Genomic DNA, 26,411 nt, shown 5'->3' with positions numbered 1-26,411 from the left:
CAAATGAGGTGTTGGCTTTAGGGATGATCAGTGAGATACACCTGCTGGAGCGCGTGCTACGGATGGGTGTTGCCATCGTGACCAGTGAACTGAGATAAGGCGGAGCTTTACCTAGCATGGACATGTAGATGACCTGGAGCCAGTGGGTCTGGCGACGAATATGTAGCGAGGGCCAGCCGACTAGAGCATACAAGTCGCAGTGGTGGGTGGTATAAGGTGCTTTAGTGACAAAACGGATGGCACTGTGATAAACTGCATCCAGTTTGCTGAGTAGAGTGTTGGAAGCAATTTTGTAGATGACATCGCCGAAGTCGAGGATCGGTAGGATAGTCAGTTTTACTAGGGTAAGTTTGGCAGCGTGAGTGAAGGAGGCTTTGTTGCGGAATAGAAAGCCGACTCTTGATTTGATTTTCGATTGGAGATGTTTGATATGAGTCTGGAAGGAGAGTTTACAGTCTAGCCAGACACCTAGGTACTTATAGATGTCCACATATTCAAGGTCGGAACCATCCAGGGTGGTGATGCTGGTCAGGCGTGCGGGTGCAGGCAGCGAACAGTTAAAGCATGCATTTGGTTTTACTAGCGTTTAAGAGCAGTTGGAGGCCACGGAAGGAGTGTTGTATGGCATTGAAGCTCGTTTGGAGGTTAGATAGCACAGTGTCCAAGGATGGGCCGGAAGTATATAGAATGGTGTCGTCTGCGTAGAGGTGGATCAGGGAATCGCCCGCAGCAAGAGCAACATCATTGATATATACAGAGAAAAGAGTCGCCCGAGGATTGAACCCTGTGGCACCCCCATAGAGACTGCCAGAGGACCGGACAGAATGCCCTCCGATTTGACACACTGAACTCTGTCTGCAAAGTAATTGGTGAACCAGGCAAGGCAGTCATCCGAAAAACCGAGGCTACTGAGTCTGCCGATAAGAATATGGTGATTGACAGAGTCGAAAGCCTTGGCAAATGAAATGGTTAATTGTTATTTAGGATTATATATTGTAAAACGACAGGGGGGATTTGTTCATTAGAATTTCATGCTAGTTTTACTTTTTCAAAATGGAACATTAATTGAAGTAAGGAGTGTGTCCCAAAATGGATGGGTTTATAGAGCCCCACAGTGGGGCGGCAGGTAGCCGAGTGCTTAGAGCATTGGGCCAGTAGCAGAAAGGTTGCTAGATTGAATCCCTGAGCTGACAAGGTAAACATCTGTTGTTCTGCCAAGGCAGTTAACCCACTGTTCCTAGGCCATCATTGAAAATAAGCATTTGTTCTTAACTGACTTGCCTAGTTAAATCAAATTCATACATCCATAAAACCTAGCGGTCAAACGGACATTTTCCACCATTCATTTTTCTCATAGAGCATTTTTGAAAGACAAAATAAGGGCTGTGTTTCGTGTAGGCCTACCCTGGCATGACGTTTTGATAACCATGTCAATCTCTCTCGGTCAAGGTGACTTTGATCAATATATTTGTCTCTTTCTACTCTCAGATTCAGAAATGATAATTAGCATCAAAGTAGACATCATGCAAGACTACAAATCCCTGCAGTATTTTGTCAATTTAAAACTTGCACAAGACAGTTCACAGCAGGACCGTCACCAGAGTTTCGTAAAATTCGGGGCTGAGGGGTTTGTGGGTCCGAGAAAAAACTAGCCTTTTCTAAAATCCTTTCCTGCAATTCTACATGACTGGAGACATTACAATACAATATTTATTTATACCACACAAATGATCGAAATGACAAGCTACTCTGACATTTACAGACTGAGATCAACAAAACGAACAACTCATGTTTTAAATGCAACCAATAGCATAGACCAATGAAAAGAGTGCATAGACAGATTTTACACCTATAATATGAGTAGGAAATTATAGTCCACCAACGTTCCAGTGGCACTCACCTATTCAAACAGATTTTTTCCGCGATTGTATTTTGAAATATTGCGAAATACCTTCTAGCTGCTGCATGCTGTTCATTGACAGCCACAACTCAACAATCAGCTGTTTTATATTTTCCGAGCGAGATGCCCAATTGCAGGATTCCTGACTGTAGACTCGGCCTATGCTCTCATAATGTGACAAACAAAACACAATCTAAAGCAATAAGCTTTTGATCCTCTGTGGCTAAATTATGATGGTGTAGTATTTGCAATGATTTAATTTATTTATAGAGGAGTAATTATTTAATTTGGCAAATGTATTTCAATTTATCTGCAGCACTTCCAGCATCCCTTCCTGCAGCGCTATGTTTTCTTCCAGCCTTTCTTCCAAGGCCAAATAAATTAATCAACCCTTCTTATTATTCATTCAATTGATTGTGGTCAGTAACCCCATATGAGGTTATTGTGTGTTAGTAGGCCTACTGTTAAAATAATATTTCAGACAATAATCTATCAACAAGTAGCCTACAATTACCAGAATAAATTCAGTAAAGTCAATGAAGCCAATAGCTATATTGTTATTGAAACGTTGTAGGCCGTGTGAGCTTTTAAAACAATAAAAACATACGTCAAATGACTCGAATAGCCTATGGGAAAAGTGCACAAATGTGTATTCGCATCAGTAGCCTGACTGACTGAAATGCATCAGGAAAGTTCAGGAAAACATCAGGTTATCAGGTAGGCTATGGGCCTAATGTGTGTGTAGAGAAGATCTGCATTGCTTTAAATTGCGAGACTAATGATCATGAGCACTCACATCAACTTAGCTAACATTTCCAAGCCTAATTATAACCACGTATCCAAACGGAGATTCAGTGAAAACTCAAATCTGACGTTGATTGATTTATCAAGATGAGTTTCCATGCTTGTCTCAAAGCAGCGAAATGACTGTATCAATCAAAACGGTGCTGGAACGACCAGTTGACCAGACGTCTTGACATGTATTATAACCAGAGGTGTAGTGGTGTGTTGTTAGGCGCCCTATTAAGCCATAATTTCTGAATGAAAGTTTGTACCGAAATTAAGCCTATCGGTTAATTAGAATATACATACAATGCATCATCCAACTTGCATGATTGCCTATGCCTACACATACTGTAAGTGGCGAAAGGAACATTTATATATTTTCAATCCTAAAACACTAAATTAGGCCATCATCAGTGTCAATCGTGAATCATAATTCTTCACATTTTACAGGTGAAACGGCCATGCTGCATGCAGCCAACCATTTGATCCCAATCAGTTTAATGGGTATATGCATTTAGAATTTCTGAATGATGTAAGGGTGGCTAACCTGCCTAACTAATTGAATTTTAGAGCAGATGGAGTTAAACACAACCACAGCATCAGAAAAAAAAAACATTTCAGCACAATCATCCTACATTGTCATAAGACATGACATGGTGTTTTTTTTATAACAGTAGCCTGACATTATCCTGCTATTATATTCGGTTCGTTATGTAAAATACGAATTAATCATTAAGTGATCTTGGAGACATAGCACCATTTTGAAAAATATGCGCACCAGCACCCCTGATTATAATGGTTGGATGATTTTGGAAGCTTCACCTAATCAAAGCTCTATGAACTAAGTGGTACAATTTATTTTACACCATAGCAGCAGCAGAGCAAAATATTTGGGACTGACCCAAAATCATTCTGGGCTAAAGCCCAGAAAGCCATGTCCTGGTGATGTCCATGGTTAACAGAATTGTCAATTTAAAGATATTTAGCCAATTTATTCATCACTACATTTAGCTAACATTAGATAGTTAATCGATTTGGCAGTCTCGTCCAGATCATCATGGTATTTGTAGTTCTTTATGATTAGCCACATTCCCAGCTAGTATTACCATTTCATTTTTGGGAGGTAAATACAGGTGAATATATTGATCAAAGTCACCTTGTCCTGGAGAGATTTACACGGTTATAAAAATGTCATGCCAGGGTAAGCCTACATGAAACACAGCCCTTATTTGAAGTGTTTCTTAAATCCCCTATGGGAAAGATGAATGGGGGAAAAACAATTGGAACCGTTTCCTTGTTTGACCGCTAGGTTTTATAGGTATTATTACTCATACTGTGGTACTCTATTGATCCCCTAGTCACTCTCTGGGAGTTTAGTCAGCAACACGTGACAGTGGAGTGCCCACTGAGAGAGTTGTTCGGGGGAGCATGGTTTGGGATTCAAATGCACATCAAAGGCATGTCAACAAGGTAGCATGATGCATCTTCCAGAAACATACATCTCTTTTCCATAAAATACATGTTCCAATTTTCGAACCAGTTTTCATTTTTAATAAAAAAGCAATGACTTTTGCATGTGAAAACACAGAATCCTACTCATTCCCCTACGTGCTTTATCTAGCCTGTCACTGGTTTTGAGCGGATTTTGCCGCATTCACATACTAATCGGAACAAGGAAACTGACATTTCCGACTTGCTATCTGGTTGTAGTTATACACCTGCCACGTTCAACCATTTTGCAAGTCGGACATTTCAGAGTTTCATAGTTCCGACTGGCACATGAACACGGCATTTGAACCTGGCTCACGCCCGGGAGGTAGCCCGGTTCCAAAATGAACGCAATCACGTTTTACCCGCTAAAACTCCTCCGACCGGGAAACCCGGATCAGATAATCGAATCCCCTCATCGAAGCGCGCTCATCGTTTCCTTGACTTTGCCAGTTAACCCGTTACCAGAGTAAATTCAGTAAATAGTTCAACTGAAATTGTTACTATGGCATCAATATGAATCGTTGTTGAAATTACCTCCGAGTAAAGCTAGCAGGTCTACGCCTCTTTTTTACTGTGCACATGTAACATTTGTAGGATTTCCTTCACACAGTTTAAACCGTAGTAGGTCATGTAAACTAAGTACGTAGCTAGCTAGTTACAGTGAGTTAGAAAGCAAGGTGCTAGATACTTCAGACGACTGCTATCCATCGCTACCGCTACAAGACTATTGTCTGCCCACCCGGCTACTGATCCTTTCAATGGCTGCTGCAAACAAACGTACGCTATCGGGCATCGAAGATATGAGAGACAGAAAAGCAAAGGTTATTAAAGACAGCGGTGAGAAGAGACACATCGCAGCCCTGATCCTGGCGAGGGGAGGCAGTAAGGGGATCCCCCTGAAGAATATTAAAATGCTCGCCGGTGTCCCCCTCATCGGATGGGTTCTGAGAGCTGCAGTGGACTCCAAACAGTTTGACAGGTAACGTTAATTCAGTTAACATTTTGGTCAAATGTATTTCTAATCTAGCTACGGTATATGGACTTGCTCTGACGCCTTTGTTAATAGTACCGTTAGTTAGCTGCACCAAATGCATGTTATTATTGTTTATTAGTGATAGTCGATGCTGTTTATGATGCATCTGTCATAACCAGGGGAGAAAGTATAGTAAGACTTGCCAAATGTCAATACACTTGTTGGTGTTTTGTGTAACATATGTCTCTCTTTCCATTCACCGCTGTTTGGAGGTTGGAAATATGTTGCGGGTGGATGAAGGTGCGCAGGTAGCCTTGTAAAGGAGCCCTTTGAATATGATTGTTTGACAATCAGATGAAAACATCATGACTGGTTGTATTTATGCCACAATAAAAGGTAATACATTTTAAAAGTCAAATGACAAATCTTTAATAGGGATTCTAAGTAGAACTATATGATTAGGACCCATGGCAGGTGTTGTGCCGAAAATCTCCCCCCTGTCAGGATCCCCCCACCCTTCTAATGTCCTTACTTTTGTGGATGGAGTCAAATACTTTCTGTGGTACACATCAGAGTCAAATACTTTCTGTGGTACACATCAGTCAAAACCTTTCTGTGGTACACATCAGAGTCAAAACCTTTCTGTGGTACACATCAGAGTCAAAACCTTTCTGTGGTACACATCAGAGTCAAATCCTTTCTGTGGTACACATCAGAGTCAAATCCTTTCTGTGGTACACATCAGAGTCAAATCCTTTCTGTGGTACACATCAGAGTCAAATCCTTTCTGTGGTACACATCAGAGTCAAATCCTTTCTGTGGTACACATCAGAGTCAAATCCTTTCTGTGGTACACATCAGAGTCAAATCCTTTCTGTGGTACACATCAGAGTCAAATATTTTCTATAGAATGCACATCACATCAGGATAGGCAACCAAAATGAATAATGAATGTGTGTGTGTTATATTAAACATGGAGGGAGTCAAATGTTGGCAAGCAATAAACATTTCAGAACAACAATGGCTGAATTATTATCCTTACACTTGAAAAATCACTAGTCGAATAAGACATGGGAGAGATGACGAATTTTGACAAAGAGATTTATTTATAGACTAATACAAAATGAACTGCAGACAAAAATGATTTCTGCTACTAAAATCAGTGAAATGTAGGCTAAACTGACAACGGGGTGAAGAGCAAAAATCTCAACTAGCAAGTAAGTCGCAGGGGGGGGAGAATTCTGTCAGAGGGGAGATTTTCGGTACAACACCGGCACACCTAGAGCGGTGTTTTGACCAGGACGGCATTTCCCGAACTAAACTGACCAAGACGCACATCCAACAAAACCTAACACCTCACATTATTCTGCCCCATAACAATGATACTTGGCTAATCTATCCCTATTAATTGAGCTTTTCACTTTCTGAAAAGAGTATGTTTAAACCCAGGCAGCTTTTAGGGAAGCAATTATGTTGTTGAGTTAAGCAACGGATGAGTAGCCAGCAGTTAAAGCTTACATTTTTCTACTTCGTGGGGTCTCTGTCTGGGTGGAAAGGTAACTTTTGAAACTACCATGCTTAGATTCATAATGTCTAATATTTAATGATTTGCAAACAGTAACCGTTTCGTTGCAAACATTACACTCTGGTTTGATATAGGAGAAATATGGTAAGAAAACCTATTCCTCTGTCCATTCTTCCCTGACACTTCTATTTGCATTTCCACCTTTCTTTTGAAACTTTTTCTGAGTCACATTTTGTCTTGACTGCAAGCTGTTTTACCCCAATCAAGGCACAAAGGAAAATAACAAAATAATTTAATAGAGACATTAGTGATTTTAGCAGTGTAATCAGATTGAAAATATTAGGATATGTTTTTGACATTATATAGCCTAGTAACCAGATGTGTTAAAATGTGTTTAATTTGTAGTTTAATCATGAATGGGACCTCTATAATGTTCTGTTCTACAACTATTAGCTGAGAAAAAAACTGGCCTAAGGCCAAACCTATTGCCAACCCCTGCATTACACTATTCTAGTTTAGGGGGATAGTGACCATTGTTTTTGTCTTGCCTAGGGCAGCAGAACGTCCAGAACCGGTCCTGTTAGGCCCATGCATTGTTTTAGTACACGCAAGTTCACACATAGGAGGTTCCATACTGAGAAGAAATGACATCTACTTTAACTCCTGGTCATAACTATACATTAGTAACTGTTTGTTGTATAAATATGTATACCCATGTCAGATTCTTATTTTGTTTGTCTGAAAGTTAGTGTACTGTCTCTGAATGAACTCCCTGGTTTGGGCTTGGCCACACAAGACTGGATTGCACTGACGTAGCCTACTTGTTACAAAGCCTGAGGAATCAACTTGTTCCGTTCTTTCTCCCAGTGTGTGGGTATCAACTGACCATGATGACATTGAGAAGGTAGCCAAGGCATGGGGAGCTCAGGTTCACCGCAGGAGCCCAGAGGTGTCCAAAGACTCCTCCAGCTCTCTTGACACCATCCAGGAATTCGCCCGATTAAACCCAGGTAGGGGGTGAATGTCAAGTGTATTTCCTTGATTCCTCATGTCCTCTCTCCTTGCCTCCTTCTCAAAATGCAGTAGAGGAGGAGATCTGAGTGGAGGAACCTCAGATCTTCTGCTCCAATGTCTTTTGAGTAGGAGCCAAGGAGGGAGGCATGAGGAATCAAGCTAGCTTGGCTAAGGCTCTGGGACGGCATGTATCAAGCATCTCAGAATAGGAATACTGATCTGGGATCAGGTCCCCCCTGTCCATGTAGTCTTATTTGTTGTGATCTATGAGCTAAATCAGCACTCCAACTCCGAGACACTTGAAACATACGACCTTCAGGGCCGCAGAGCCTGCTGCTGTTTTTCCTTCCTGCTTTTTAATCAGAACCTGAGAACACCAGTCTGGGAAACCAGGTGTGTGGTCTGACTCACCCCTCTCCAGCCAATCAGTGACAGTTATTGTGCCCCCTGCACAGTTGCTCACATGATAATGCTCACATGCTGTTTTCTTTTAATTCAATTTCTAATACCATAACCCTAATCCCAACCCTAGGAAAGTGTTGCATATCAATCAATCAATCACATTTCTTTATAAAGCCCTTTTTAGTCAGCAGAAGTCACAAAGTGCTTATCCAGAAACCCAGCCTAAAACCCAAAAGACTAAGCAATGCAGATGTAGAAGCACGTCTGGTATTAAGAGTTTCAGGTGGTAGATTGTTGATTGTGTGAGAGCGGCTATAGACAACCCATGAATAGGGTGCTATCCAAATGAAGTGGGACCTACTCCATGGATACAGATGTCAACAGTAACCATGTAGATGTATTCATGTGTCATATCATATGTGGCTACCTGATTAAATAATGGATAAATCAAATATCTGTTGTGTTGTCCTCCTCCAGAGGTGGAGGTGATCTGTCACATCCAGGCCACGTCTCCCTGCCTGCACCCCTTCCACCTGAAGGAGGCCCTGGAGATGATCACCAAGCAGGGCTTCACGTCCGTCTTCTCCGTGGTCCGACGACACCACTTCCGCTGGCAGGAGGTGAAGAAAGGAGGTACAGGACAGCCATGTGTTATGTTTAGGACCTTACACTTATTATCAGTTAACTGGAGAGGTTCCAACAAACTTAATGTTCAGGTCTGTCAGGAGGTGAAGAAAGGAGGTACAGGACAGCCATGTGTTATGTTTAGGACCTTACACTTATTATCAGTTAACTGGAGAGGTTCCAACAAACTTAATGTTCAGGTCTGTCAGGAGGTGAAGAAAGGAGGTACAGGACAGCCATGTGTTATGTTTAGGACCTTACACTTATTATCAGTTAACTGGAGAGGTTCCAACAAACTTAATGTTCAGGTCTGTCAGGAGATCTGAAGGGTCAGTCCCTTCACTTGTCCTTTATACCGCGGCACAAACAAGTCTCCTCAGCATGACTAAGCAGACACAGATACAAGGAATGAGTATCAGGGTGGGAGAGTGAGGGAGGTTATCTTGTATCTAGGTCCTCTTCTGCTTAACTCACACCCTGTGAACAAACCATAAGCACATCGCAACTTAATAACACAAAACAACAATTCTCATTGTCAGACAGTTTACAGAACATGCCAACCTTGAGAAAGAACACAATGTGTACAGCACATAACATTTTCCACTACACTGTGCCTGAGGAAAAACTGTCCCTCACTTTAGGGTCAGGAGTTTGTCCTGACCATGTGACCAGAGCCAGGAAAAACTCTAGTGCCCTAGATATTGTGTGTTTGAAAACACCTACCCATCATATCTTGATGTAAGATGCTAATGCTCAATGATAATGGATTGTGTTTATAAGAGCGTCTGCTAAATGACTAACATGTTGTCACGCCCTGACCTTAGAGAGCCGTTTTATTTCTCTATTTGGTTAGGTCAGGGTGTGACGTGGGGTGTGTATTCTATGTTTTGTTTTCTATGTTTTGGCCAGGTATGGTTCTCAATCAGGGACAGCTGTCTATTGTTGTCTCTGATTGGGAATGATACTTAGGTAGCCCTTTTTCCCTCCTTTCAGTGTGGGTAGTTAACTTTGTTAGAGGCGTCGTAGCCCTGTAAGCTTCACAGTTGTTTTGTTGGTTGTCATTTTAAATAAAAAGGAAAATGTACGCGCTCCACGCTGCACTTTGGTTCACTTCTTTCGACGGCCGTGACATATGTACAGTTGAAGTCGGAAGTTTACACACACTTAGGTTGGAGTCATTAAAACTCGTTTTCAACCACTCCACAAATTTCTTGTTAATAAACTATAGTTTTGGCAAGTCGGTTTTGGCAAGTAATTTTTCCAACAATTGTTTACACACAGAGAGATTATTTCACTTATAATTCAATCACAATTCCACTGGGTCAGAAGTTTACATACACTAAGTTGACTGTGCCTTTAAAGAACTTGTAAAACTCCAGAAAATGATGTCATGGCTTTAGAAGCTTCTGATAGGCTAATTGAAATCATTTGAGTCAATTGGAGGTGTACCTGTGGATGTATTTCAAGGCCTTCCTTCAAACTAGTGCCTCTTTGCTTGACATCATGGGGAAATCTAAAGAATTCAGCCAAGACCCCAGAAAAGAAGTTGTAGACCTCCACAAGTCTGGTTCATCCTTGGGAGCAATTTCCAAAATGCCTGAAGTTACCACGTTCATCTGTACAAACAATAGTACACAAGTATAAACACCATGGGACCACCCAGCTGTCATACCGCTCAGGAAGGAGACGCGTTCTGTCTCCTAGAGATGAACATACTATGGTGCGAAAAGTACAAATCAATCCCAGAACAACAGCAAAGGACCTTGTGAAGATGCTGGAGGAAACAGGTACAAAAGTATCTATATTCACAGTAAAACGAGTCCTATATCGCCATAACCTGAAAGGCCGCTCAGCAAGGAGGAAGCCACTGCTCCAAAACCGCCAAAAGCCAGACTATGGTTTGCAACTGCACATGGGGACAAAGCTTGTATTTTTTGGAGAAATGTCCTCCGGTCTGATGAAACAAAAATAGAACTGTATGGCCATAATGACCATCATTATGTTTGGAGGAAAAAGGGGAGGCTTGCAAGCCGAAGAACACCATCCCAACCGTGAATCACGGGGGGTGGCAGCATCATGTTGTGGGGGTTGCTTTGCTGCAGGAGGGACTGGTGCACTTCACAAAATAGATGGCATCATGAGGGAGGAAAATTATGTGGATATTTTGAAGCAACATCTCAAGACATCAGTCAGGAAGTTAAAGCTTGGTCATAAATGGGTCTTCCAAATGGACAATGACCCCAAGCATACTTCCAAAGTTGTGGCAAAATGGCTTAAGGACAACAAAGTCAAGGTATTGGAGTGGCCACCACAAAGCCACAAAGCCCTGACCTCAATCATATAGAAAATTTGTGGGCAGAACTGAAAAAGCTTGTGTGAGCGAGGAGGCCTACAAACCTGACTCAGTTACACCAGCTCTGTCAGGAGGAATGGGCCAAAATTCACCCAACTTATTGTGGGAAGCTTGTGGAAGGCTACCCAAAACGTTTGACCCAAGTTAAACCATTGAAAAGGCAATGCTACCAAATACTAATTGAGTGTATGTAAACTTCTGACCCACTGGGAATGTGATGAAAGAAATTAAAGCTGAAATAAATAATTATCTCTATTATTCTGACATTTCACATTCTTAAAATAAAGTGGTGATCCTAACTGACCTAAAACAGTAAATTTTTACTAGGATTAAATGTCAGGAATTGTGAAAAACTGAGTTTAAATGTATTTGGCTGAGGTGTATGTAAACTTCTGACTTCAACTGTAAATATAGTATCTTTCACAAGCACATTACATTGAAGTAACTCCATCCACCACTAATCACTGTGTATCACAATAGAGAGATGAGGGGTGTTTAGACAAATGAGTTTTTCTCCTGACCAGGAAGTAGTCTAGTTTCTAGTTAAAACCTATAACATTGACTATGTGTTCTCTCTCCTGTTCAGGTAGTTTAGCCACCCAGCCTCTGAATTTAGACCCGTGTAACAGGCCCCGGAGACAGGACTGGGATGGAGAGCTGTGTGAGAACGGATCTTTCTACATTTATACCAGAGCGACGATAGAGAGAGGCCTGCAGGTAACTGGCACTATACCCCATCAGGGCCCATAGTCACAAAGCATTTCAGGATAGGAGTGCTGGTCTAGGATCAGTTTTCTTTTTTCAATCATTATGAATACGTCTATATGGACAGGGAGGACCTGATCCTAGATCAGCAGCCCTACTCTGAGATGCTTTATGAATACAGGCCCTGATGTGTATGTCTGTTGCTGGTGGTGAACCCTATTCCCCTCAGGGGATCAATAACGTTTATTCATTCAGTGGATGTGAGCCGAGAGATGGACTGATCTGTGATACTACTAGATATTCTATTGTTAACTGGTGTTTTGAATGCTAATAGAAATACACTTTGTGTTGTTGTCTTTCTCAGGGGGGGAAGTGGGCTTACTATGAGATGCTGCCAGAGTATAGTGTGGATATTGATGTGGATATCGACTGGCCCGTGGCAGAACAGAGAGTACTGAGGTAGTCTGAAATCAATGACCTACAATTTCAAGTTCACTCTCTGTTCAAGTCATTCACTCCGATCTACCTCTGTCTCCCTGTCTGTCTCTGTCTCTCTCTCGGTCTGTCTCTGTCTCTCCCTGTCTGTCTCTCTCTCTCTCTGTCTCTGTCTCTCTGTCTCTCTGTCTCTGTCTCTGTCTCTGTCTCTGTCTGTCTCTCTCTCTCTCTCTCTTTAAATATAATTAGATTTTGTGGTAAAGCAACACAATCTGCTGTCTCTCTGTCTCTCTGTCTCTCTGTCTCTCTGTCTCTCTGTCTGTCTCTGTCTCTCTCTCTGAAAGTGTTTATTTGAATGCACTTTAAATATAATTAGATTTTGTGGTAAAGCAACACAATGAACAATGCTGTAACACAGAGGAGTGGTTGTCCAAATGTATTTCCCTGTGTGTGTTGTTCCTGTCCAGGTTTGGTTACTTTGGCCTGGACAAGCCTGAGGTGGTGCGTCTGCTGCTGTGTAACGTCTCCGGCTGTCTGACTGACGGCCGCGTCCTCATCTCTGTCTCTGGAGAGGAGATGGTCTCAGTCAACACCAGAGATACTATGGGTATCCGCATGCTGCAGAGAGAGGGGGTGGAGGTACAGATACAGAACACACACACTGCAGAGAGAGGGGGTGGAGGTACAGATATAGAACACACACACTGCAGAGAGAGGGGGTGGAGGTACAGATACTGTACATACAGAACATATAGAACACACACACTGCAGAGAGAGGGAGTGGAGGTACAGATACAGAACATATAGAACACACACACTGCAGAGAGAGGGAGTGGAGATGCAAAGATAATGTGATGAATACAGGTGATTCATTCATTGTGTTTTAAAAGATCAAACAGTGACAGACAGGTGTTACTTTATTTTTTACAACGACTGCTACCACAAATTAATGTATTGTCTATGTTGTAATGTCTATGTTGTAATGTCTAGGTTGTATTGTCTATGTTGTAATGTCTAGGTTGTATTGTCTATGTTGTAATATGAATTTCCAGGTGAACAAAAAGGAGAGCAGTCAATCAAAAATCATTCTGGTTTATTACAAGTTGCAACAGGGAGACAGACCCTTTATATCCTAATCAGACAGCACCAGATAAACACCAGCCTCTTGGAGACAGGCCCTTTATATCCTAATCAGACAGCACCAGATAAACACCAGCCTCTTGGAGACAGGCCCTTTATATCCTAATCAGACAGCACCAGATAAACACCAGCCTCTTGGAGACAGGCCCTTTATATCCTAATCAGACAGCACCAGATAAACACCAGCCTCTTGGAGACAGGCCCTTTATATCCTAATCAGACAGCACCAGATAAACACCAGCCTCTTGGAGACAGGCCCTTTATATCCTAATCAGACAGCACCAGATAAACACCAGCCTCTTGGAGACAGATCCTTTATATCCTAATCAGACAGCACCAGATAAACACCAGCCTCTTGGAGACAGACCCTTTATATCCTAATCAGACAGCACCATATAAACACCAGCCTCTTGGAGACAGGCCCTTTATATCCTAATCAGACAGCACCAGATAAACACCAGCCTCTTGGAGACAGGCCCTTTATATCCTAATCAGACAGCACCAGATAAACACCAGCCTCTTGGAGACAGGTCCTTTATATCCTATCAGACAGCACCAGATAAACACCAGCCCAGAGGCTTGTAGGAAGACAAAACAAAAGGCAGTGACTTGTCCAGCTGCTACAGAATCAACCGAGTTCACACACAATGTCAATACAATACAACAGTGAATAATCAGTGTGTCCTCAGACCTTGTACATCCAGTCTGGTGTCAATCACTATCAACAGATAAGACAATAATCCATAACATTCACTATCAAGTCTAGTGACCATCAACCTGGGAATGATTTGTATTACAGAACTCTAAATACTGTATGTTAAACATTGTGTTAATCACTCTATACTGAATATGAACTGATATTTCCTCCTTACACTCAGTCTGTACAATACATAGAACAGAGCTTCCATAAAAAAACTGAGCTTCCATAAAAAAACTGAGCTTCCATAAAAAAACTGAGCTTCCATAAAAAAACTGAGCTTCCATAAAAAAAACTGAGCTTCCATAAAAAAAACTGAGCTTCCATAAAAAAAACTGAGCTTCCATAAAAAAAACTGAGCTTTCATACAAAACAGAGCTGATATTCAACACACAGAGCACCCATACAAAACAGAGCTTATATTCAACACACAGAGCACCCATACAAAACAGAGCTTATATTCAACACACAGAGCACCCATACAAAACAGAGCTTATATTCAACACACAGAGCACCCATACAAAACAGAGCTCCCATACAAAACGCAGAGCATAGACATTTGTTTTTTTCTGTCTCCTCCAGGTGATCCTGGATCCAGGTGAGGACCCTGTGGTTAAGGCCCTGGCTTGTAACTGAAAGGCTTGAAGATCAAATCCCCGAGCTGGGCAAGGACAAAATCAAAGCCATGATTCCCAGGGATCTGGACTGGACAGTTCCTAGGGTAAACTCACTGTTATTTTCATTAACTGACTTGCCTAGTTAAATAAAGGTAAAATAAAAAATAGAGGTCCTGGATGGCAGGAAGCTTGGCCCCAGTGATGTACTGGGCTGTACACACTAGTAGTGCCTTGCGGTAGTAGTGCCAGGCACAACTCCAACACCATCATTAAGTTTTGCAGACCAGGCTCTAGACTCCAACGGTTTATTACCGGAGGTAATAGCCTTGTTATGCCATAGGAGATGCAAAATAAGTTACCAATAAAAGTAACATCTCAACCTTCCTAAAATTCTCTATTGTATTAGAAATGATCGGACCAAAATACAATATGCATTTCTTATTAGATATACCAGAGAATAACTCATCTTGCAATCTAGTAGGTGAAACAAGTTCTTCCTCAATAGTTCTCCAAGAGACTGATGCAGACTGATCAAACCATGATCTAAGTGGGTGTAACTGGAAAGACTGATGCAGACTGATCAAACCATGATCTAAGTGGGTGTAACTGGAAAGACTGATGTAGACTGATCAAACCATGATCTAAGTGGGTGTAACTGGAAAGACTGATGTAGACTGATCAAACCATGATCTAAGTGGGTGTAACTGGAAAGACTGATGTAGACTGATCAAACCATGATCTAAGTGGGTGTAACTGGAAAGACTGATGTAGACTGATCAAACCATGATCTAAGTGGGTGTAACTGGAAAGACTGATGTAGACTGATCAAACCATTCCTATCTAAGTGGGTGTAACTGGAAAGACTGATGTAGACTGATCAAACCATGATCTAAGTGGGTGTAACTGGAAAGACTGATGTAGACTGATCAAACCATGATCTAAGTGGGTGTAACTGGAAAGACTGATGTAGACTGATCAAACCATGATCTAAGTGGGTGTAACTGGAAAGACTGATGTAGACTGATCAAACCATGATCTAAGTGGGTGTAACTGGAAAGACTGATGTAGACTGATCAAACCATGATCTAAGTGGGTGTAACTGGAAAGACTGATGTAGACTGATCAAACCATGATCTAAGTGGGTGTAACTGGAAAGACTGATGTAGACTGATCAAACCATGATCTAAGTGGGTGTAACTGGAAAGACTGATGTAGACTGATCAAACCATGATCTAAGTGGGTGTAACTGGAAAGACTGATGTAGACTGATCAAACCATGATCTAAGTGGGTGTAACTGGAAAGACTGATGTAGACTGATCAAACCATGATCTAAGTGGGTGTAACTGGAAAGACTGATGTAGACTGATCAAACCATGATCTAAGTGGGTGTAACTGGAAAGACTGATGTAGACTGATCAAACCATGATCTAAGTGGGTGTAACTGGAAAGACTGATGTAGACTGATCAAACCATGATCTAAGTGGGTGTAACTGGAAAGACTGATGTAGACTGATCAAACCATGATCTAAGTGGGCGTAACTGGAAAGACTGGTGGTAAATACAAACATTTGGTAATGCAAGTCCACCATGACACTTCTTTCATTGTTACACCTCAAACCCAATCTTTGGATGTTTTCCATTCCAAAGGTATTTACGTATACGTTTATCAATCCTTCCCCAATAGCCTACAGGTGGAGGGAGTGGGATCATCATGCTCAGGAAACTAATACGTAGAAACACATTCATCTTTATGGAAGCGACACTGGTAACTTCTCCCAAACTGTTAAATCCCGTTCAACTTCCTTCCTTCATTCCTTCCTTCTTTTTTGGCCGCTTCATTCAGTGACATTAATGCTGATTTTGTCCAATTTATTTTATATCCGGACAGCAATTTGAATTTTTCAAATGTGGATAATTAAAGAGGAGATTGAATTTTTGATAGAGAATATCGTCTGCATATAGTGATATGGTATGAGAGGAGGATGTAATCAGTATAGGAGAAGCCCCACTACAGTCTGCCTTAGATGTTGGGCTAAAGGCTCTAGCGACTAAATGAATAACGTTGGGGATAGGACATCTCCTTGTCTACATCCCTGAAAAATAGGGAATGGACTTGAGTGTACGCCATTAGTAGAAACCATAGCAACAGTGTTAGTATATAACACACAAACCATATCAATAAAATTCTTTCCCAAACCAAATTTCTCCAAAACAGCCCACAAGTACTGCCAATCAAGCCTGTCAACGCCTTCTCAGCATCTAGAGACAGCACAGCACACGGCGTGTCCAGCTGTTGTGCTTCATGTATTACATGCATTCATCGTCTGACATTGTCAGCTGCAAGGAGACCTTTCACAAAACCTGACTTGTCCATGTGAATCAACTTATCCAAATACTTTTAATACTTTTCAATACAATTTTTGGTCCGAATTAAATAAATATATCGGACGATAATTTGCACAGTCTGTGTGATCGTTCCCTTTCCTTGGCAGTAGAGAGATTAATGCAGAGTTAATATACTCATGAAAAAAAAACCTGTTGATGGCCTAATGAATTTACTCCAATAATACTGGTCCTAAAATTCCCCCAAAATGTAGTAACAGTTCAGTTGGAATGCCATCCGGGCCAGGTGATTTGTAGTAACAGTTCAGGTGGAATGCCATCCGGGCCAGGTGATTTGTAGTAACAGCTCAGGTGGAATGCCATCCAGGACAGGTGTTTGTAGTTACAGCTCAGGTGGAATGCCATCCGGGCCAGGTGATTTGTAGTAACAGCTCAGGTGGAATGCCATCCGGGACAGGTGTTTTGGAATGCCATCCGTGTTTGTAAACAGCTCAGGTGGAATGCCATCCGGGCCAGGTGTTTGTAGTAACAGCTCAGGTGCCATCCGGGAATTTGTAGTAACAGCTCATGCCATCCGGGACAGGTGTTTGTAGTAACAGCTCAGGTGGAATGCCATCCGGACAGGTGATTTGTAGTAACAGCTCAGGTGGAATGCCATCCGGGACAGGTGATTTGTAGTAACAGCTCAGGTGGAATGCCATCCGGGACAGGTAATTTGTAGTAACAGCTCAGGTGGAATGCCATCCGGGACAGGTGTTTGTAGTAACAGCTCAGGTGGAATGCCATCCGGGACAGGTGTTTTGTAGTAACAGCTCAGGGGGAATGCCATCCGGGACAGGTGATTTGTAGTTACAGCTCAGGGGGAATGCCACCCGGGACAGGTGCTTTGTAGTAACAGCTCAGGGGGAATGCCATCCAGGACAGGTGATTTGTAGTAACAGCTCAGGTGGAATGCCATCCGGGCCAGGTGATTTGTAGTAACAGCTCAGGGGGAATGCCATCCGGGACAGGTGATTTGTAGTAACAGCTCAGGTGGAATGCCATCCGGGACAGGTAATTTATAGTAACAGTTCAGGGGGAATGCCATCCGGGACAGGTAATTTATAGTAACAGTTCAGGGGGAATGCCATTCGGGACAGGTGATTTATAGTAACAGTTCAAGGGGAATGCCATCCGGGACAGGTAATTTATAGTAACAGTTCAGGGGGAATGCCATTCGGGACAGGTGGTTTATAGTAACAGCTCAGGTGGAATGACATCCGGGCCAGGTGATTTCCCCTTTTAGCACCTTTCAGTGCTGACTCCAGTTCCTCTAATGAGATGGTTCGGCCCAGATCCACAGATGGCTTCTCCTCCAATACGAGCAAATCAAGATGATCTAAAAACTGCATTTGTCTGGTTCAACCTGGATAGAATATGTATATAACTCCTGGTAAAAAGACTGAAATGTTGCATTACTTTCCTGTGGATCAGAGAGTAAGCCTTTAAAAACAGGGATTGAATAGATTCACTTTGTTTGAATTTTAAGGCTAGAAGCCTGCTTGGTTTGCTCCCATTAAAATGATAGTTCTGCCTCACTCTATGCATGAACTCAGCTCTCCTCCTTAATAAACCATTCAGTTCCAGTTTAACCACCCTCAAATCATTGCTGACATTATTTGAGTATTTCCTTTTCAGGTTTTGTTGAAATTATTGACATTTTTCCTCCAATAACTTGATTCTATGATTCCTGGCTTTATTGAGGTCAGAAGCATAAGATGTAAAGTCTGTGATAAACCCTGTAGTAGCCATCCATGTAAACCTGGGGTCTTCTAGAGTCCTTGTTTTTGCTAAGAATGCAAATGGAAATTTAGCCAAAAACAATACGTTTTGAAGAAGGGTCGTATTAAAACGCCAATGTTTTGTTTTATTTACCTTAAAGCTCACATCCACTTGGGTAACCAGGGGATCATGATCTGAAAGCATCGCAGGCAATATTTATATTAGCATGACGCACATACTTAGAGTGTGTGAGAATAGAATACAATCAATTCTAGAGTATGATTTGTGATATGCAGAAGAACAGGTATAATCTTTGATGCCCGGATTCTGAACTCGCCACACAGAGATACTGAGATGTTCCGTCATTCCATTCAACACTAATGATGCTTTAGTCATCCACACTAATGTGTGGATCTATCAAGGTTGAGATCGAAAGCTGCATTCATATCTGCCCCTATGACCAATTCATACTCTGAAAGTGATAACAATATATTGGTAAGCCCAGCGGAAAAGCTGTCCTCAAAAACAGTGGGTGCAGAGATGGACACAAATGCTACTTTCTTGCCATAGACGTGTACATGGAAGCTAAGCGGCCTGAAGTATCCTCGCTAGTCTCTTCGATAACTAAAGTTATATTCCTTTTAATCAAAATAACAACGCCTTTGGACTTAGAGGCTCCACTAGTCGAAGCAGCAACGTTATACACCTTGTCCTGTAAGCGATGAATATTCCCTACTCGCAAATGAGATTCCTGGATAAATGCAATATCAATATTTTTATGATGCATTAAGTCTAAACATTGAATTCTCTTAATTTTTGCGTACATTCAGGCATAAAAGAGTTGAACTGAAAGTGGTTCAGATTTACCTTCGATAAGTACTGTCCCCCACCCGTCGCCAGACCCCCCCTCTGTTACTGAGAAGTGTGACATCCACACAACGCAGCTCTGTAGGTCTCTAGAACTCAGGCCTATTCCTCCTAAATAAAATGTAGTCCAATCAGGTTATCAAAAAAAAAAAGTTGAAAGTAGACAAATTCATTGCGAAATGACACTTGTGAAACAAAACCTGGCTACAGTGGTAATTTCTCTCTCTTCTCAACCCTTCATCTCTCTCCATTTATCTCCTCTCATCCCTCCGTTATCTCTTGCCAGGAAGTGATTGTAAGTTCTTCACTGATTAAATAACTTGCCTGCTCCCGCTCTCCCTCTCGGGCGCCAGACTGCCTTCATTAAGCACACCTGTCACCATTGTTACACACACCTGCACTTCATCACCGGTCACCATCATGCGCAGCAGCGCATCATTGGACTCACCTGGACTCCTTTCATTTGTTGATTGCCTTCCCTATTTCTGTCTACTTCCCTGTGTGTTCCCTGTATCAGTATTGATGTTGTTTGGGGTGTCAATGTAAATAGATGAATTGTTCAGCAGTCTTATTGCTTTGGGGTGGAAGCTGTTAAGGAGCCTTTGGTCCTAGACTTGGCGCTCTGGTACCGCTTGCAGTGCGGTAGCAGAGAGAACAGTCTATGACTTGGGTAACTGGAGTCATTGACAATTTTTTGGCCTTTCCTCTTTCCTCTAGTATATAGGTCCTGGATGGCAGGAAGCTTGGGCCCAGTGATGTACTGGGCCGTACGCACTACCCTCTGTAGCACTTTACGTTCAGATGCCGAGCAGGTGCCATACCAGGCGGTGATTAACCGGTCACGATGCTCTCGATGGTGCAGCTGTAGAACTTTTTGAGGATCTGGGGACCCATGCTAAATCTTCTTAATGGGGGCCTGTTTGGCCCGCCTTTTCCTGTAGTCCAAGATCATTCTTAAAATACTTCCATAACCACTGTATGGACACTTAAATAGATTTAAAATAAAATACAAATGAATCTCACACCTCCATTTCATCCCTCCATCTCTCCCTCCTACAGGTAATGATGCACCAGATGTTGACTGTCTGAACCTTGCTGGGCTGAGTGCAGTACCCCGGGACGCCCCAGTGGTGGCGATCAACGTTGCTAAATACTCCTGCCACAATGCTGCAGGCCTGGGGGCTGTGAGGGAGTTTTCTGAACACATCCTGCTGCTCAAGAAGAAGGCCAAGTCTCAGATGGAACAGGACCGCATCCACAGAAATACATTCTAAATGCTAGAATGTGTTCTAAAGTCACAGATTTCCATTTTAAACTCTAGAATGTGTTCTAAAGTCACAGAGATCCATTCTAAACTCTAGAATGTGTTCTAAAGTCACAGAGATCCATTCTAAACTCTAGAATGTATTCTAAAGTCACAGATATCCATTCTAAACTCTAGAATGTGTTCTAAAGTCACAGAGATCCATTCTAAACTCTAGAATGTGTTCTAAAGTCACAGAGATCCATTCTAAACTCTAGAATGTATTCTAAAGTCACAGATATCCATTCTAAACTCTAGAATGTATTCTAAAGTCACAGAGATCCATTCTAAACTCTAGAATGTGTTCTAAAGTCACAGATATCCATTCTAAACTCTAGAATGTGTTCTAAAGTCACAGATATCCATTCTGAACTGTAGAATGTGTTCTAAAGCAGTCATGGGCAAACTTTTCTGCTTGAGGGCCAAACAGATTTTTTGGGGATTGATTTGTTTGTCCAAATCAATTTCTGGGCCAGAAAAAGTGCAGATATTTTAAAATCTATAGATCCATTATAATTTCTACATCCCTTCTATCTAGTTTTAGACATTCATGACCTGGAGTGTTTTTTTTACCAAGAATAATAATTTCCCACCAAAAAACACATTCTAAACTTCACATGTAAACTGGAAGAGTTGCATTCTCAATTGCATACTCCTCGCACCCACTCTCCCCGTCTCCTTCTCTTCCCTCTGACCTTCTCCTTCAATGGTTTTTGAGAAGGAGACAAGGACTCGAGGAATATGCAATTGAGAACATCCCCTTGTCATTCATTGTCATGTAAAAAAAAGGAGCTGACAAGAAAGCAGTAACAGACTGACACTGAGGATATTGTATTCTAAACTGCATTCTATCAATCAGACAAACCCTCTGAACTCATGCCTGGGCCAAACATTAGGCAAAGTGACAATAAAGGTTATTGACATCTCTCTACTTTCTCTGGAGTTCTAGAAAGAAGCATATTTACTCACTTCCATGCACTTGGCTCAGACTGAAATGTTTTTTACAGGTTGTCAGGTCAGTGTAGTTTGGGGTTTTATATTACTACAGGTTGTCAGGTCAGTGTAGTTTGGGGTTTATATTACTACAGGTTGTCAGGTCAGTGTAGTTTGGGGTTTATATTACTACAGGTTGTCAGGTCAGTGTAGTTTGGGGTTTATATTACTACAGGTTGTCAGGTCAGTGTAGTTTGGGGGTTTATATTACTACAGGTTGTCAGGTCAGTGTAGTTTGGGTTTATATTACTACAGGTTGTCAGGTCAGTGTAGTTTGGGGTTTATATCACTACAGGTTGTCAGGTCAGTGTAGTTTGGGTTTTTATATTACTACAGGTTGTCAGGTCAGTGTAGTTTGGGTTTTTATATTACTACAGGTTGTGTTGACAAATACAGTCAGTACTTTTTAATTGTCTTAGTTTTAATGAAATGAAGTATATACACTGAGTGTACAAAACATTATGAACACCTGCTCTCTCTTTGACAGACTGACCAGGTGAAAGCTATGATCCCTTATTGATGTAACTTGTTAAATCCATCAGTGTAGATGAAAGGGAAGAAATAGGTTCAAAAGTTTTTAAGCCTTGAGACATCAAATCAAATTTATTTATATAGCCCTTCGTACATCAGCTGATATCTCAAAGTGCTGTACAGAAACCCAGCCTAAAACCCCAAACAGCAAGCAATGCAGGTGTAGAAGCACGGTGGCTAGGAAAAACTCCCTAGAAAGGCCAAAACCTAGGAAGAAATCTAGAGAGGAACCAAGCTATGAGGGGTGACCAGTCCTCTTCTGGCTGTGCCGGTTGGAGATTATAACAGAACATGGCCAAGATGTTCAAATGTTCATAAATGACCAGCATGGTCAAATAATAATCACAGTGGTTGTCGAGGGTGCAACAGGTCAGCACCTCAGGAGTAAAATGTCAGTTGGCTTTTCATAGCCGATCATTCAGAGTATCTCTGGAGCATGCTAACATCTCTGTTGACCAGTCTACGACACGTAAAACACTAAACAAGAATGGTGTTCATGGGAGGACACCACAGAAGAAGCCACTGCTGTCCAAAAAAAAATATTGCTGCACATCTGAAGTTCGCAAAAGAGCACCTGGATGTTCCACAGCGCTACTGGCAAAATATTCTGTTGACAGATTAAACTGAAGTTGAGTTGTTTGAAAGGAACATGCAACACTATGTGTGGAGAAAAAAGGCACAGCACACCAACATCAAAACCTCATCCCAACTGTAAAGTACGGTGGAGGGAGCATCATGGTTTGGGTCTGCTTTTCTGCATCACGGCCTGGACAGCTTGCTATCATTGACGGAAAATATAATTTGCAAGTTTATCAAAACTTTTTACAGGAGAATGTAAGGCTATCTGTCTGCCAATTGAAGGTCAATAGAAGTTGAGTGATGCAACAGGACAATGACCCCAAACACAGAACAGAATGGCTTCAACAGAATAAAATACACCTTCTGGAGTGGCCCAGTCAGAGTCCTGATCTCAGTCTGATTGAGATCCTGTGGCATGACCTCAAGAGAACGGTTCACACCAGATATCTCAAGAATATTGATGAATTGAAACAGTTTCGTCCAAAATTCCTCCTAACCATGGTGCAGGTCTGATCCGCAACTACAGAAAATGTTTGGTTGAGGTTATTGCTGCCAAAGGTGCGTCAACCAGTTATTAAATCCAAGTGTTTACATACTTTTCCCACCCTGCATGGTAAATGTTTATACGGTGTGTTCAAAAAAGACATGAAAACTTGTAGTTTGTGTGTTACTAGTTTATGCAGACTGCATTTGTCTATTGTTGTGACTTAGCTGAAGATCATATCAAATCGTATGACCAATTCAAGCAGAAATCCAGATTAATCCAAAGAATTCATACTTTTTCTCACCACTATGTATATGTAGCAGAAAAGCTATATAAAAGCAAAACATATATTTGTCCTCTGAAGAGGAAAATACATATTTCCATGTTCAAGATGCATATGGGACAATGTTCGCTAACCCTTTTCATAACCTGCTATGTTAATTATCTTTACCAATCTACTAGTAAAAGTCAATAGTTGTACTTCAAGTCAAAACTGTGTTTGATGGATGACATAGCAAAAACATTTGATCTGTGTATCGTGATGGCAATGAAGACTCCTCAATGCTTCAGTGTGACAGTCAATCAACAGGTAGAGGTGGTATTGGGGGGCTATTCAGGACTCAGTGGAAGATCTAATCAGATCCCAAACATAAAGCATATAGCTGTCTACAGCCCTGTTGTTGCGCTTCCTTATCAAGCACTAAAGGCAAACACCGCAATCTGGCTCACCTTTACCTCCGAGATAATGAGCTAGCTACCTGCTACACTGAATCCTTAGTTCTCCATTGATGAATACTTTCAAGCTTAGCTTTCTCTGCCCTTTTAAGTTACCATCCTGCACTTAATTTTCATATAGAAAATATTGGCTGAGCATTTACTGTATAACAGTAAATAATCAAGGCTCAAATGTGTGAAAATATTGCAATAAAACACTTTATTAGTATGATTAAGTGAAATATTATTTGCATGTTTCCTTCACACACTTCTGGGCAGTGATTTCCAGACAGTTTCACTTTGTACTGACATGAACACTTGATTTACAATTTCATTTTAATTTCCTTCTATAAGAAATTGAGCTTCTTCTTGTGACAAATTGGTTAAATTAATTAAACATGAATTGCACAATATTATCTTCCACCAAAAACAAAGTTTCTGATTATGTTTTAAACATGCAATTAAAGTCAACATTTAGAACTAAAAAATAATTATACTAAGCATGCATCTAAATATCAGCAGTGGCAATGTACTGCAAAACTAAATATAGAACAAATGCACTCAAACGTTCAATAGCTAAAGTTGAAGACATCACATTTATTATCAATTACATTTTAGAGCTATTGCTCACACTAATCATGTGCCCTAAAATAATAATTGGGGACACTTAATTAATCTTTGACAACATGAACAAAAACAACTTTTGCAATATGGATTGTTTCCCCCCCCCCCCCCTCATGGCCCAGAAATGCATCTGATCTTCTCCATCAGCTCTTTAACCTGCTGTTCATTGTGGTCTTTGTTTCTGAACACATGGTATGTGCCCGCACAGTGCTGAACCATATCTTTGAGATGGAATTCTGCAGCTGTGAGGAATTCTTCTATGCTGTCCTTTAGATCCTCTCCACGAGTGAAGAGGACAATCATTTTCTCAATGATGTCATAGCCAAAAACATTTTGTAATTTATGTAATATATCTCGTTCACCATCTGTGAATCGGCCAACCTGAATGGCCAATAAGTACACGCAAGAACCAGACTGACAGAGTTGTCTGCATTTCTCAATCTGTTCATTTCTAACTGAAAGGTCAATAGCTTCATCAAAGAAGTCAGGGGTATCAATGACCCTCACTTGCCTCCCACACATATGACTCTCTGTGACCTGACAGTCTCTAGTAACTGGTGAAGCGCTTGCACATGATGCAAAACATTTGGTTCCAAGGATTGTGTTTCCACTAGCACTCTTTCCAGATCCTGTCTGTCCCAGGAGCACGATGTCCAACGTATTGCTTGAATTGCGGGGACTTCCACCTGATGAGGGACAATCAAGACAGACAGTAAACAGAAATAATGTTATAGAATAAATCCAAAGCCGTAATGTTTAATCCACCTATTTTTTTATTTACTTAAAATTGGAATTGAAGAGAGGGAATTTAATTCGATTTTTTTATGGAATCCCCCAAACCCTGGTATTATGAAAACTCCCCTCAAGGGCTTACCATATATTTCAGTGTGATTGTTAGATCTGGAAGCGCCATCTTCTAACCCTCTGTCTGCAAGTTTGTGATTCTTTCTGGAACTAAGGTATGCAGTCATGACAAATCACATCTTTACTAGTCTTGACAACTTTAGAACAGAGACATTTTAAATGCAGTTACATTTATGTAGTTTGGTTTTACCTGTCATCCAGAGCCTTTCTTTTACCCCTCAAAGTTTTGCTTCTGTGTTCCACAATGTCCTCAGAGTACCTGTCGTAGCTATACTTAACTGGACTTTTTAAGTCTGCCAAGTGTTTGTCCAGATCATTAGCTGTGCAGATTTTTAATTTGGGCATGTCTATCACTTTGGGGTTGTGACTGCTTGGTAACACAAGTGTTAAGTTATTGTTGATTGATCTATCAATGGTTTTCACTAACCATTTAACTTGCTTTTCAACCTCATCTTGTATTACCTGTCCTTCCTCAATTACAAGCAGGAACGCATGAGGGCCTGGGTATGAAAGTGCCATACAATCAATAATTATCTGGTTTGGATGATGGTTTTCTTCAATATCTGGGGTGTAGATAACAGTATGGGATGTGCCTTCCTCGCGCTGACATTCTGTTGTATCATCAGTAAAAACTTGATTCTTCAGGAGATGGTTTCCAATGACGCTCTTCGAGGCAGATTTCTTT

At 41.4% G+C, this 26,411-nt stretch overlaps 3 protein-coding genes across 3 annotated transcripts in view; 2 read left to right on the top strand and 1 right to left on the bottom strand.

Annotated features, from left to right (window-relative positions):
- The window catches only part of LOC121845714 (N-acylneuraminate cytidylyltransferase-like), a 47,886-nt gene extending 26,045 nt beyond the window's left edge, over window positions 1-21,841 (top strand). The window contains exon 8 of the mRNA XM_042317552.1: window positions 20,694-21,841. Coding sequence (XP_042173486.1) covers window positions 20,694-20,908 — 215 coding nt within the window. The 3' untranslated portion in view covers window positions 20,909-21,841. The remainder of the gene's footprint in view (window positions 1-20,693) is intronic.
- LOC112240998 (N-acylneuraminate cytidylyltransferase) lies at window positions 4,614-19,927 on the top strand. Its single transcript, XM_042317553.1, has 7 exons — window positions 4,614-5,156; window positions 7,543-7,685; window positions 8,569-8,724; window positions 11,655-11,785; window positions 12,138-12,232; window positions 12,676-12,849; window positions 19,921-19,927. The coding sequence occupies exons 1-7, from the start codon at window positions 4,936-4,938 to the stop codon at window positions 19,925-19,927; spliced, it is 927 nt and encodes a 308-aa protein (XP_042173487.1). The 5' UTR covers window positions 4,614-4,935.
- A 2,597-nt stretch (window positions 21,842-24,438) lies between the features above and the next one.
- LOC112242125 (GTPase IMAP family member 1-like) lies at window positions 24,439-26,405 on the bottom strand. The gene is made up of 3 exons (XM_024410091.2): window positions 25,917-26,405; window positions 25,737-25,816; window positions 24,439-25,548 (listed from the first exon to the last, which is right to left on the bottom strand). Exons 1-3 carry the CDS (start codon window positions 26,243-26,245, stop codon window positions 24,974-24,976), a joined length of 984 nt encoding a protein of 327 aa, XP_024265859.2. The 5' UTR covers window positions 26,246-26,405; the 3' UTR covers window positions 24,439-24,973.
- Between the last annotated feature and the right edge of the window lie 6 nt (window positions 26,406-26,411).

Source organism: Oncorhynchus tshawytscha, unplaced genomic scaffold (assembly GCF_018296145.1).
Source record: "Oncorhynchus tshawytscha isolate Ot180627B unplaced genomic scaffold, Otsh_v2.0 Un_contig_2591_pilon_pilon, whole genome shotgun sequence".
Lineage (NCBI taxonomy): Eukaryota > Metazoa > Chordata > Actinopteri > Salmoniformes > Salmonidae > Oncorhynchus > Oncorhynchus tshawytscha.
The sequence above is the reverse complement of the archived record's forward strand: the minus strand, read 5'-3'. Positions and strand labels throughout refer to the sequence as shown.